Below are 13,603 nucleotides of genomic sequence, written 5' to 3' on the forward strand. Positions count from 1 at the left end.
ACTACATTCTCGTACGACACGTCATATTGCTTCATCATAACTATACAGAATCATATGATTTTGTATTAACCCAAACAATCATCAGAATACCAATCGTCATTCTACGCAAACATAATGGCAGTCCTATAAAGAGGTTACAACACATTTGTAATGCATAAACCATGATATTTCCGCGAAATTAATGCATACAGAGCAGAAAATTGCTCACGATCATTGATATTACTCTCGTAAGGCTGTACGGGCGGTCGATCTTCGAAAAAAAAAACACGATCATTGTTGGCACGACGCGCATGCTCCGCGCGCGTCTTCCCGCGCTTTTTGGCGCCATTAAATTAAAAAAGTTTGCGTAACTTTTTAATTATTAAAAAGTATCACCAAAAAGTTTCGTAGCTGAATTTTAATGATGACAAAATAAAGTGACTGTTGAGTAATTGGTGGATAAATGGTTTTGCTTAATGATGGGTGACAGTGATAGTGTAAGTGCAGTCAGGAGTCGCAGGACATTGGGCCTGTTTCACGGCGTGTATGCGGGCCTGATTGCGTGTTTTGTGCCATTAGTTATATGTAATTCAGGTAACGACGTTTTTATTACAAAATAGATAAGTTTTGTTTTGTACTTTTTTGTATAGGGAGAATGAATATGATATCTTTTTTCTGCTTGTTAAATAAGTTTCCCTGATTTACATTAATTTGACGAATTTTTCACCGACTTCAAAAAAGGAAGAGATTCTCAATTCGAGTGTATTTTTTTGCTAACAACGATAATATTTTACCATTTAACTATAGTTAGTCCCCATTGTAACATTATCTATCTAGTTGCATTAAAAGGTTTACAACCTTCCGTACCTTCATAAAAAGTTCGTTTTTTCAGTAAGTTTTTTTGCATACGTGCAATATTACCTAGCCATCTCTACATTTTATTTAACTATTTATTTATTGGGAGATACAGTATTAAACACAACAAAAAATATTGGTATTGTACTCGTTTCATAGTCTACACCTAGAAACCAAAATGACTATAATTTTAGTAAGGCGTGGGAAAATAGATCATTGAGACGGAATGTAAAAGGAATCTGCTTTGGGCCGCAACAGAACGCTGCCGCGCTGGGCCCAATAATGGGACTATCGATTGCGCAATGCATTTCCGATGCGATTATTCGATTGTCTTTGTTTCTGTTGGCTATGTAACTATTAAGTAATCTCTGATAATGTTCCTTTTACCATTTATAATTTGAGTAAAGTAAATTAGAAAAATCAATTATCTCAGCTAGGAGTTGAACTCACTACATCCCATTTGCCTGAGAGCTCTATCCACTTAGCCACAAAGAATAAACCTGGTTCTGATCTATTTTTATAGGTATTCATGAAACTTAATATTATTAACAAACTAAAAAAGTGTTTACTTTATAATTGCCCTTGTCATAGTGGACGGCCTACTATAGTGGTCCGTTGTGGGTTTGAATCCTCGAAGAAACAAAACAGGAACCGTTTACACAAACTCTACTTTAGCTATAATAGTTGGCACAATTTGTTCCCTTCTTCTACAATATGTATTCAATGTAACAAAATAGTAACTTCCTATCAATAAAACAAGACAAATGGGTATCAATAATGACACGTTCTCAACATAGAGAATGCAGAATTTCCATCACTTTATGCAAATGGCCATAAGTGTTATAATAACCCTTATATGTATGCACTGCACATTATTCACGGCCTTATTGACCCTGTTCTATCTCAGTAAGTGGTTCCTGGTCCTATGTTTGCATTTTAAAAACAAGCATAAATACTACTTTATAGTTATAGTTTTTATGGACATCAATATCTTCCTGGTACATGCCATAACACTAGCTGTGCCCGTGACTTCATTAACTTTAACATTTTCTGAAAATGTCTCAAAAATACACCTTTCATTTTAAGCCTAGCCCCCCAGACCACAGACTTTTAGTTGGCCGATATTTGGGCCCGATTCTAATTTGTATGAAGAATCGGCTTATACCAAATTGGTGTAAATGTACGCACTTTCACGGCCTGTACTCGTTCATACTGATTTACAGGCCGACCAAAAGCGCTTAAGCTAAGTGTTTCTATCAAAAGGTCACATTTTAATTATCCTCTTAGACAATACTCGTCAACTTCATTCATCCAAAAATCTTTTCATTGACGAAATATGTATGAAAGCAACATTGTAATGATGGTCAAAACGTATGTCACCTTTTCATATAATCATTCCACCTCGATGATAATGTATGGATGTTCTGTTTTTGTCTACTCAATTTAACCCTTTATCTGATGTTGGGATAAATCATGCCCCTTTATTTTGAACTTTATGCAAATGTTAGAAGGTTCATAACTAGATAATATTTTGCTATTCAATCCTAAGGTCAAAGGGTCTTTTATTTTTTGGAAAACTTAAGTAACTATATTAGTTTACTAGAACGATTCTTGTTTGCTTACAAGTGGCCAAAATTCCAATATACTCGTAGATAGGTCGCTATTGTGGTCCACTACGTGTCAATATTAATGACGTCACTAACCTTGACCCTTGATGTTATTTATGTACAGCACCTCTAACTATATATTTCTGTTATAAAATAGCATTTATCCCAACCAAATAAGGTACTACAACTTGATTTTCTGTCATCTGTGCTTCAATAATCACCTATAAGAGGTCTACCAACAATCCACTGAATACTCAGTGCCCACTTATCGAACAGGTGTCTACCTAGTTATTGTTTTCCAAGCTAATATTACTATAAACAAAAGTAACTCAGTCTGTCTGTTTATTGAGTTCTAACTACTGAACTAATTTTGATACGTTTTATAAAGACAAACTATTTCCAAACATGTTTCCGAAAACCATTTTATCATTGGAGTTGAAATAGAAAAGTTTACATTGATAGAGACAAAAAAATAATGAAAGTATTATTTCTCGTGATAATACAAGAACAAATTAATAGAACTAAATCAAAGTGTTTTTGTTGATTATCTACTACGTGACAGGTAATCATTGAAAAAGAATTTTGTGCAAAGCTGCGGTCAAAAGCTAGTTTTAAAAATTCTTGACTCTACAACTCGAGTTACCGGTGTAAAGGTCACGCTATCCATCAACAGTGAATCATCACCACGAGAGTTCTACCTCTTATGTTAAATCAGATCCAGTTTCTTGCCCTTTCATTACCGATGGGTTTAATCTTGACCCCAATATCGGAATACGCAGATTTTGACAGGTTCTCTTAAAGCTGTTTACCTATTCATTAGGCAATAATAACTAAGGCGCAACTACACTGGTCAAAACTTTTTTAGGGTTCCGTACCAAGAGATTTTCAAATAGGTACGTTGGCAAAATAGTATTGTCATCAGTTTAATAATGTCCATCAAAATTGCGTTTGTACAGTTACTTACTCGCCTTTATAGAAAACTAGCTGACCCGGCGAACTTTGTTCCGCCTTAATGGCAATAAATAAGCAGACTTTTTTTTAATTTCGAACGGGATAAAAAGTATCCTATGTCCTTCTCCTGGCTCTAAACTACCTCCCTGACAATTTTCAGCTAAATCGGTTCAGCCGTTCTTGAGTTATAAGTGGAGTAACTAACACGACTTTCTTTTATATATATAGATCACATTTTGACAGCTCATAAAAAGTACATCACATTTAATTGGTGGTGTCAAATGCCCTATTGTGTTTTGTTCTTAAAAGGCTAAAGTGTAAACAGATCATGGTTTTTATTAAATCAACATTATTCACTTGTTCAACGGCACTTTCACTGGGCACACCAAACTATTCAAATATTATGATCGAGTTTGATTCAGGGCTAATGCGCTGTTATTGATAGAAATTGCCGAATCATTGGGCTTCACTTTCTATCGATAGAGTTTGAAATGCGCTAGCGCAAGCTAACGTGGTTGTACTTAAGAGTACCTACGTACCTGATTTTATAAGAAGGTAAAGCTTGCTTGTCTTGGCTCATATTAATGTAAACATTAACTATAGAAGTCGAGAATTTTAACATGTTTATTCTGTCATTTTGATTGCATCAGACAGGACTAGAACCCACAGCTTTGTCGAGAGGCTGCTCCGATCCAAAAACGAATCTTAATAAAAAGTAGGGTGATTTAAAAATAACTCCTATTACGAAAAGGGCTTCAATGAACGATTATCACAGCAGCACGTAACCCACAAAATACTTTCACTGACGCAAGCCGAAACCAAAGCCGAAAGGTAAGAGTAAACCGAGGTCAAGTTGACCAGAAAACGCTTCAAAATAACGAACTTACTTAAAACTTACTTCGCATTCACAAAGTTCCCTAGATCTTCCTGAACTGAGCTCATAGTTACTATGTAGTTAGTCTTCAAGGACCACCTAGGAGTCTAACATAGCTCTATAGCGGTCGGCAACCTTTTGGCAGGCAATGGCCACAAGGTAGCAAAATAAACTGAAGGCACTTGTGATATTAGTACATAAGAAGCGTGCCTACTTTTTAATTATTTTTTTTATTTACTCATTCACAGGCCGCAAGTAAGACACCCGCATGCGGGTTTAATTCAAATAAAGAAAAAAAAACATTTTATTTGCTCAGTATAAACTGCAAATACATATAAAATAAATAAACAGTATAAAATGCCGCTACCAACCGGGCAACACGGAAAGCATTGGGGGAGGCCTATGTTCAGCAGTGGACGTCCTATGGCTGAGATGATGATGATGAAACTGCAAATAAGTTACTTATTCACACAAAGTTTTACAGTCTCCCGTCTCTGAGTTGAACCTAGGGCGTTTCGATCGAAGAGTATAACTCTCTAACCACTGGATCACTAAGTTTACCTTGCCATTTTAGTCATTAGGTTCGCTAGTCATTTCAAATAAATGAGACCTTAACCTTTAAGAAGTGGCTATCAACATTTCGAAGTATTGCGAACTTGCGACTATCCAAATCCAATAGTCCATTAGGCATGTTAACATTACATTCTTATAATTATTTCAAGTAATGAAAAATATATCTAAGAATGTAAAATATATATACCTTTCCTCAGTGCCTCGTTATGAGTCTGTTCTTTTCCGGGAACAAACTTTTGTGGGTTTCAACTTAGAAATAGAAGTACCTTCCTACCTATGTTTGGAATTCATTGTGTAAGTTTTGGCCAACCCCAACAAATTCACACCTTTTTTGTTGTACCAACACCTTTTATTGCACTTTATATGGTTTCTTTTGTTTTACCAAACAACGCGAACAAGGTTTCAAAAAGGTTTTTGTAAGAAGAACCTCTTCATGGTAAACCCGAAAACAATTGCCAGAAACAATTTATAAAACAAAAATAATTGAAGACTACGAGCTATAGGTACAGTTCGCGAGGCCTAAACTGAGCTTGGCATTTGTGCCAGAAAATGTTTGTGTGACTTTTGGTGATCATCACTCACACAATTAATGCAAACCTCGTGACTTGTACATCTAAGGTTTGGTTTTTTCATACCATTTTTCAATAACTTCTAGGCAAAAAAGTAGACTAGTTTAGAATGTAGACTAGGCTGGTTTTTGTAAATCATGGACGTCCTTTGCGAACAAGTTACGAAATACAATCGGCAATTCTGGCCTTAACATGTTGCTCAAAGCTTCGAATGGTAACAATAATAGATTTAGATGGGTTCGTTGCGACAGCCGCAGCCCGGTATTATCATATTGCTGATCATGTGGTCCGGCCCACATGGCTTAAATATGTCGTATTTCTGACATTAGGTTTCTCAATCACTTTACAACACGCAATTGTTAAAGTTATGTGAGTCAAAAAGCATCGTGGAGACGAAACTTACCACATTTTTTTCATTTCTTTGGTTCGATTTTTCAGCTGATGGTCCTCCTCTCTCCTACAGGGTCCATAATATTCTAATTTTAAGAATAGATGTAATTAAAAAAAAATGAGTGTTGAGTAATTCTCATTGACTGCGCTTTATTTCAAAACCTCATCAAAATTCTCATCCTGCGACCTATATCGTAAATATTTGATTAATTAACACAAACTTGACCTTGTAACACATCCTAAGTTTCTCATTAGATCTATTTAAACGGGTGAGGACACAGCACTATACATCAAACATCTTGAACATGGTGGACTTGCTACCGGCAGAATGTCAAGGTAAAGAGCAATCGGGTTTGGAAACAACATTTTAATTTCGCATTATAGTTATGAAATCTGCTGTTGCCAATGACCTCAAGTGATTAAAGATTTTTTACACGTTTTGAATATTTTACAACTCTACCAATATTACCAGAAAAGTATCTGCTGATGATGGTAGAGTTCTTATAAGTATATCTATAGGTAACTAAATCACATTATCTTCTTAACAAAGTGAGAGAGTATTTTTTGTCGGACAATAAAGTGGACCAACTCTGAGAACAAGTACAAGAAACTCACGCCCGTATTCACAAACATTACTATGAGGTCTCACAGTGCGCGTGAACGCACAGGGTGACACACGAACCAATCACAGAACTCTATTCAACGCTGTGCGTTCGATTTGCTGCTCCACTTAAGCAAGCATCGTTTGTGAATTCGGGCGTCAGTCAGAGCATTCACAAACGATGACAATATTTTAATACCATTAATGCGAGAGTTTGTTATTATGTTGTGTACTTACCTAGTTACAAAAAACTTTGTAATACTGATATCTAAAATATCTCACCTGCATACCAAATACAGTTCCTATTATGCAATTAATACAATTATATTACAACCAATGTTATTAAAACTCAAAAGATTTCTTAACAATCTTATCAAAGATAGGCCATCAAAGAAAGATGTGTAAATAGACATTTTACGACGTCTACCAATTACGAGAAATACAATTAAATGTTTTAAAACGACCTTGTTGAAAGGAATCACTCAATCACACTCAAATTTAGTAATTAATATGGCTATTTCACTATCACTTATTTAGCCTTGGGGAAGACGCAATCATGAAATAAGAGCCCAAATGCCGAGAGAATTGGTAAATCTTGACGAATATTACCGCACATTGTTTATTAGGCTGATAACAATCATTGTAGACACCGCCTTAGCTTCTCGAAATGTTAAAGTTGAAGTGGAAATGGACAGACTACATTCTTCTCAGAACTGACAAATGTTGGGGAAGAATAACGCTCTATAGGACCTAGTCAGAGCATACATCCTACTTCCTACTCCTACTATAAATAATAATAGTATACGTACTCGTATATGCGAAAGTTTGGATGTCATGATGTCTGGATGTTTGTTACTCTTTCACGCAAAAACTACTGAATGGATTTTGATGAAACTTTACAGTATTATTGTTTATAACCCAGATTAACATATAGGCTATAATTTATGACAATCTGTGACAAACTAAATTTCACGCGGGTGAAGCCGCGGGCAATAGAGTTATAGAAATGCCACGTTTCTGCGACATTTTAAGGAGAAAGCTTAAGTCTAGTTTCGTTGCGGGTCCAATGACAGTTAACTTTCCCCCGGGACGAACTTGACCTTCACTGATTGGGTTTTTATTGGCGGTCAAGTTGTAGATCCTAGCTACACAGGAGTTGCAGCGGTGGGAACGAGAGGTGTGAATAGTCCCGTTTATATGTCTAGTTGTGGACTTCTATCTAATCCACAGTGTTACAGATCACACATTGTTCTTTATTCTATTTAGGGTACTTTTTACATAAACCACAAAGGTAGGTAAGTTTTGTAGTTCACGCCATAAACTTGTCAGTCTTGCAAATTAATGGTCTCGAGCTTTATTTGTCCAAGATTGCCAAAAAGTTCTAAAGTGTGTATTGTTGGATTTAAGACATTTCCCATACATAAAACTCCACTCTAGTAACCTTGGTGGGATTGCTAACAAATGTGATGTCACGTTTTGTCGTAACTGTATTTCTCACAATTAAAACACAAAATCAGTATTAAGAGGCATTAAAAGCCTTGCAGTCAACACGCAGTTCGACTGATGCAGTTTGTACTGTTTGTCGTAAACACGCAACGTTTATTTGCTATGATGATGTTTTTATTGTATGATATTGTGATAAGTATGTCATTACCTAGTTACCGCATCTCGTGAGCTATTGTTGTTAATGGCGCGAATATTAATGTAACAACGTCCACAGTCAAGTTTAATAGGTAAATAATAATAAATTGTCCTAACAATCACGCCAAATACAATATAGTAGGATGAATAAATATGTAGTATAAAATAAACCGCTGGCGACGTTGTAGGTAGAGTGATAGAACCATCCTAAGTTACCAATCCCGTCCTGTTGATAAAAACCTTAATAATAACTTTTATAGGTGTTATTACTGAGAGGATTTTTTTATTAGCTTGAACAAACGCAAAATGAACGCGGTTAATAACTAGGTATAGTTATAATAATAGTGATAGATAGGTACTAAGTGTAGTACAGTAGTTACATCCTGTTTTTACAGTGTAGTTACATCCTGTTTTTAATAGAATACTGTAAATAGCTAGGCTAACTTGCTAACCATATAAAAGCCATTGTGTCCCATACATTTCTCGGTCGGGCGAGCTCATTGTCGACGACATGCAAATATCGTATCATTTGAATGGGCGTGTATGAGCAAAGTGAATGATGTCTATTGAATTAGCTTTATACGATGTAGTGCGTGAAAGGGTTTTATCAATTAGGACATCTAGGTACTTGAATGCTTCTATGATAGGAGTTATTGGAAGTTACTAGTTAAAGATAGGTACAAATAACAACAAAAACAACTGTCATGTATCAAAATAATTCATTAATGAACAAACTTTATGATTGTTCAAGCCTTTAGTTCGGATATGCCAGAGGGCTTGTTGCTGACATCCATATACCTAGCGACATGTTGCAGATTAAAGAAACAACATGTCCGCTGTTTCAGAGAGGATGTTAAGTAGTTAAATGTTCTGCGGCAAAAAATGTAAGGTACCGCATAATATTATGCTCTTACATTGCCCATATCTCGGGCTGTCGCGCATCGTCGCAACAGCGTTGCAATTTGGCTCCTATTGTTTCTGAGGCTTAATCTTTGTTAAGATCAAAATAAAATAGACTATGTTATTCGCCCCTTATTTAAAGGACTCCTGTAATTCTGAATAACATCAGTAAATTTTTGTTCCAGATGGATTCAGACCCTTATCTTATGATACTATATTCAACAATACAAACTATGCTCAACTACAGCATAGTACAAGGCCATATAGCTTACCAGTACCACCAGTTACCAAGGTAGACCGTAAGAACCACACGTATAGCTTAGAAGAAGACTCTAGAGGGAACGAATTAGAGATCGACTATGATTTTAGCGAAAAAGATGAGGGAGGACCTCTCCTGGTGGGATATGCAAGAGATCCTTTCAGATATTCGATACCGGAGAAGGACTTTTTGAGAGGGGTTAGGTAAGTTTTTAGACTTGCTAATAATACATAGACTTCTAGGTAGAGGCTCTAGGTAGAAGAACATCCGTGACGGATTCAATTTCAAAATTGCTTCTTCTATTTTTGTACAAAATCACTTCATCACATGAAAGACATTGAAATTGTCACGAATGTTACTGTGTCCACAAAAAAATAATCGTACATCTACGAGTACCTACACTACTACATTCACATTTCAAGTCTTATCCTGAGACCTCCCTCAAGCACTAAAGTCCAAATTGTTTGGCTAATAAATCTTAAATACCACAATCTTACAAAAGATCGTTTCATCCACGAAGATGCGCCCCACCAATTTGAGCTTCCGAGCGTCATTATTGTAGGATAATTTAGCGTGTACCGATAACACTCCAACATTAGCGGAAGAGTGGTGCGGCGCGTTTTCGTTGATAAAACGATCTATACACTAGATACACTACATTCTTATTTCAAGTCTTATTCTGAGACCTCAAGCATTAAGTCCAAATTGTTTGCTAATAAATCGTAAATACCAGTCTTACAACCTTATCATGCAAACAAATCATTACCACCGACGCGATAACCTTGGTACCTCCACAGGTACATGAGTCCCCAGACCATATCCTCGTCCTCTGGCTCCGAGAACAGAGGCAAGCGAGGGGTGCTGGAGCTGTACAACATGATCTACTGCGCCACCGGCTGCGAGCCGCTGGCCTACAAGGGCTACGGCTGCTACTGCGGCTTCCTGGGCTCGGGCCGGCCCACTGATGGGATCGACAGGTAGCTAGATTCTGTATCCACCGATGCATAAAGTACGCAGAACTATCGGCGATAGGGCAAGGTTCTGGAGTGGAGGCCACGTCCGGAAAACGCAGCGTGTGACGTTCACCCACAAGGTGGACCGACGAGCTCATAAAGGTAGCAGGAAGGCGCTGGATGCAAACCGCTACCAACCGGACAATGTGGAAATCATTGTGGGAGGCCTATGTTCAGCAGTGGACGTCCTGTAGCTGAAATGATAATGATGATTTGAGAAACATGAGTCTCCATACGTTGTCCTCGTCCTCTAGCTCCGAGAACAGAGGCAAGCGAGGGGTGCTGGAGCTGTACAACATATCTACTGCGCCACCGGCTGCGAGCCGCTGGCCTACAAGGGCTACGGCTGCTACTGCGGCTTCCTGGGCTCCGGCCGGCCCACTGATGGGATCGACAGGTAGCTAGATTCTGTTTCTACCGATACCTATAGTACGCAGAACTGTCGGCGATAGGGCAAGGTTCTGGAGTGGAGGCCACTTCCGGAAAACGCAGCGTGTGACGTTCACCCACAAGGTGGACCGACGAGCTCATAAAGGTAGCAGGAAGGCGCTGGATGCAAACCGCTACCAACCGGACAATGTGGAAATCATTGTGGGAGGCCTATGTTCAGCAGTGGACGTCCTGTAGCTGAAATGATGATGATGATTTGAGAAACATGAGTCTCCATACGTTGTCCTCGTCCTCTGGCTCCGAGAACAGAGGCAAGCGAGGGGTGCTGGAGCTGTACAACATGATTTACTGCGCCACTGGCTGCGAGCCGCTGGCCTACAAGGGCTACGGCTGCTACTGCGGCTTCCTGGGCTCGGGCCGGCCCACTGATGGGATCGACAGGTAGCTAGAGTCCACCTTCATAGATACTAGAGTCCCAGACCATATTCTCGTCCTCTGGCTCCGAGAACAGAGGCAAGCGAGGGGTCCTGGAGCTGTACAATGATCTCATTTATCTAATGCATATGACTAGGTTTTCAAAATGCACATTTTCAAGTAAAAAAAAAAGTCAATGTTACTGGAGCAGGTATAAAATCATGTTAAAAGAATAGAGTTTGTTTCAAGCTGCCAGAAACACACGCTGGTCTCTTCAATGAAGAATTTTCAATTCGGTCTGCGTCAAGTTTAAATTAGAATATTTTATTTGCCTTTGTGCATTGACTTGGTTTAATTTCTTCCGGGCCTTTTCAAGGCGAGAACTAATAGGCACTTACAGGGCAGATATGCACCATCCTAGACTGCATCTCACTAAACGCCAGGTTCGATTGTGGTCAAATGCCTTGTCATGCAGAAAAAAAAACGTGACTTCAATGAAACATTACTTAATTAGGATTTCTTTTTTACTTCAACAGATGCTGCAAGCAGCACGACCGCTGCTACGAGAACATGTTCTGTCCAGTCTTCTCGGTCTACTTCCAGCCTTACTACTGGAAGTGCTACCACGGGGAGCCTCTCTGCGCCTTAGAGAACTATGAGAGCCAGCACGGCTTCATCAACGCGTGCGCAGCGCGACTGTGCGAGTGCGACAGAGAGTTTGCCATGTGCGTGCGAAGATACGCGTGTCCAAGGAAGCGGGCGTTGTGCAGATCCTCACCTCTGAGGCTGCTACAGAACCTGCTTATGTTTAGGTGACAGTGTTTAAAGTAGCAGTTTTTCAAAATCGAAAAAGGAACATGAGGATGCTTGCTATCGATTTGCCGTGTGGCAAAAGTAATAAGAGTCAAATCAAATCCTACTGGTAAATATGGCGTTAGCATATTTTATCTACTAGGACTTTGGCTCTCCATCTTAGTACTTAAGTAGGTACTTAATGTAAAGTAAAGTCTTTACTTTACTTTGCTTTACTTTTAAAGCAATTCGTTCAAATGGAGTGGAAGTGGTAGGTAACTGCCACTATTTTTAACCAACGTGACGTTACACTGATTATGTCATTTTTCTGTTTTGTCGATTTGCCACACGACAATCGAAAGTTTAGTATAAAAATAAGGGCTCATTAACTACCTGCGCCGGCGCTGACGAACTGTGATATTTAAATTGTTTCGTGAGAAACTTATCAGCTCGGAACAAGTAGGCCTAGTACAAAGTATGCAAATAAAATCGACCCTATTCCCATTGAATAAGATTTAAAAAGTAAAGGAATTTCCAACTTTTGGGTCTTACGTAACTGACCAGTGACCACGCAATAAGATTTTTACCAAAACCAATGTAAATATCAAATAAGTCATTTAAGTTACAAATAAAGTACTTTTATGTGTTACGTATTTTTATTGTTTGTTGTGTGCGAACCTACATGCGAAGGGAATCAAGCTTTTTTATAAACGTACTCGTACTCTAGCAGGTCACCCAACCTTCAGAACCATAGAGCCTGCCCGGCAAATAGTATTGATTATGAAAATCAATACACTTTGAAATTTGTAACTGTCTACCTTCATAAACCTGATGCCTACCACTTTACTTATCAGACTAAACAGCCAAATATCTTCGTATCCCAAAATTCATTTTCTCGATAAGCTTACAAAACCTTCGTATATTGTTTAGTAAGGATTTGGGCCGCCCATTCAGTCAGTTGGACTGGAAAGATGCTTGTCGATGATAGAGATACAAAATTTCGAAACAATGACTATGGCGTAGCATTTAGGTCTTTGTTTCTCGACTGAGATGATGACCAAGAGTGAGTTCGTCTATTTTCATCAAATACGACGAAATTTTGTTCTTAGGCAGTACAAGACAATAGGAACCTAAAGAGTAGGTAAGCAGGCGATGGAGGCCCCGACAGTAGGTACATGGTCCTAACAATAAGAACGCGGGGTTAAAATTGCTCCAGGAAAAAAGCTGCTTCGAAAAAAGGAAAAAGGGATGAATTGGTCTAAAAATAAGGAAAGAGAGCTTTTGACGTGACTGGAATGGCTGCCGAAGATATAATATGATAGACATAAAGTTGTGTCGAACTAAACTTATTTACGATTTTAAAACAAGTGTATCAACTGGTACAATGAAATAGGTGTAACCTACATAAAGGCAATATCTGTTATTAGGCATTATCTAAACGACGGATTAAGGTTCCTAACACAACTTAAGCCTATTGTTCTTAAACGCACAATACGAGTAAGTTATTAAGTTACATTCTTAGACGTAAACGACGCACTAGACCGGGTCGCCATTATGGGCTACGGCGCGTGCGCACATGGAGATCAGCTGTTTTATAATGATACCATCTTTATTCTATTTCATCCGCAATATCATAAAATATTCGAAAGTAACTCCATCTGACTGTTTACCGTTTTTCTGTCTTATCTGTTACCTTTTCAGGCAAAAACCACTGAATTAATTTACCATGAAAGAAAGGTATAAGAGTTTATGGCCCAAGAAAATATAAAATACGTTTGCAAAAAGGAAAACCGAG

The 13,603-nt window shown here is 38.2% G+C and overlaps 1 protein-coding gene across 1 annotated transcript; it reads left to right on the top strand.

The window, feature by feature from the left end:
• The first annotated feature begins 278 nt into the window (after positions 1-278).
• LOC135076578 (uncharacterized) lies at positions 279-12,436 on the top strand. The gene is made up of 4 exons (XM_063971011.1): positions 279-573; positions 9,126-9,402; positions 9,997-10,176; positions 11,553-12,436. Exons 1-4 carry the CDS (start codon positions 456-458, stop codon positions 11,830-11,832), a joined length of 855 nt encoding a protein of 284 aa, XP_063827081.1. The 5' UTR covers positions 279-455; the 3' UTR covers positions 11,833-12,436.
• The last annotated feature ends 1,167 nt before the right edge of the window (positions 12,437-13,603 follow it).

This window comes from Ostrinia nubilalis, chromosome 12, assembly GCF_963855985.1.
Source record: "Ostrinia nubilalis chromosome 12, ilOstNubi1.1, whole genome shotgun sequence".
Taxonomy (NCBI): domain Eukaryota; kingdom Metazoa; phylum Arthropoda; class Insecta; order Lepidoptera; family Crambidae; genus Ostrinia; species Ostrinia nubilalis.

Coding starts and splice junctions, on each gene's coding strand:
- LOC135076578 (XM_063971011.1), top strand. CDS start 456: ATGATGGGTGACAGTGATAGTGTAAGTGCAGTCAGGAGTCGCAGGACA. Junction 574..9,125: donor ATTAGTTATATGTAATTCAG/GTAACGACGTTT, acceptor TTTTTGTTCCAG/ATGGATTCAGACCCTTATCT. Junction 9,403..9,996: donor GACTTTTTGAGAGGGGTTAG/GTAAGTTTTTAG, acceptor GTACCTCCACAG/GTACATGAGTCCCCAGACCA.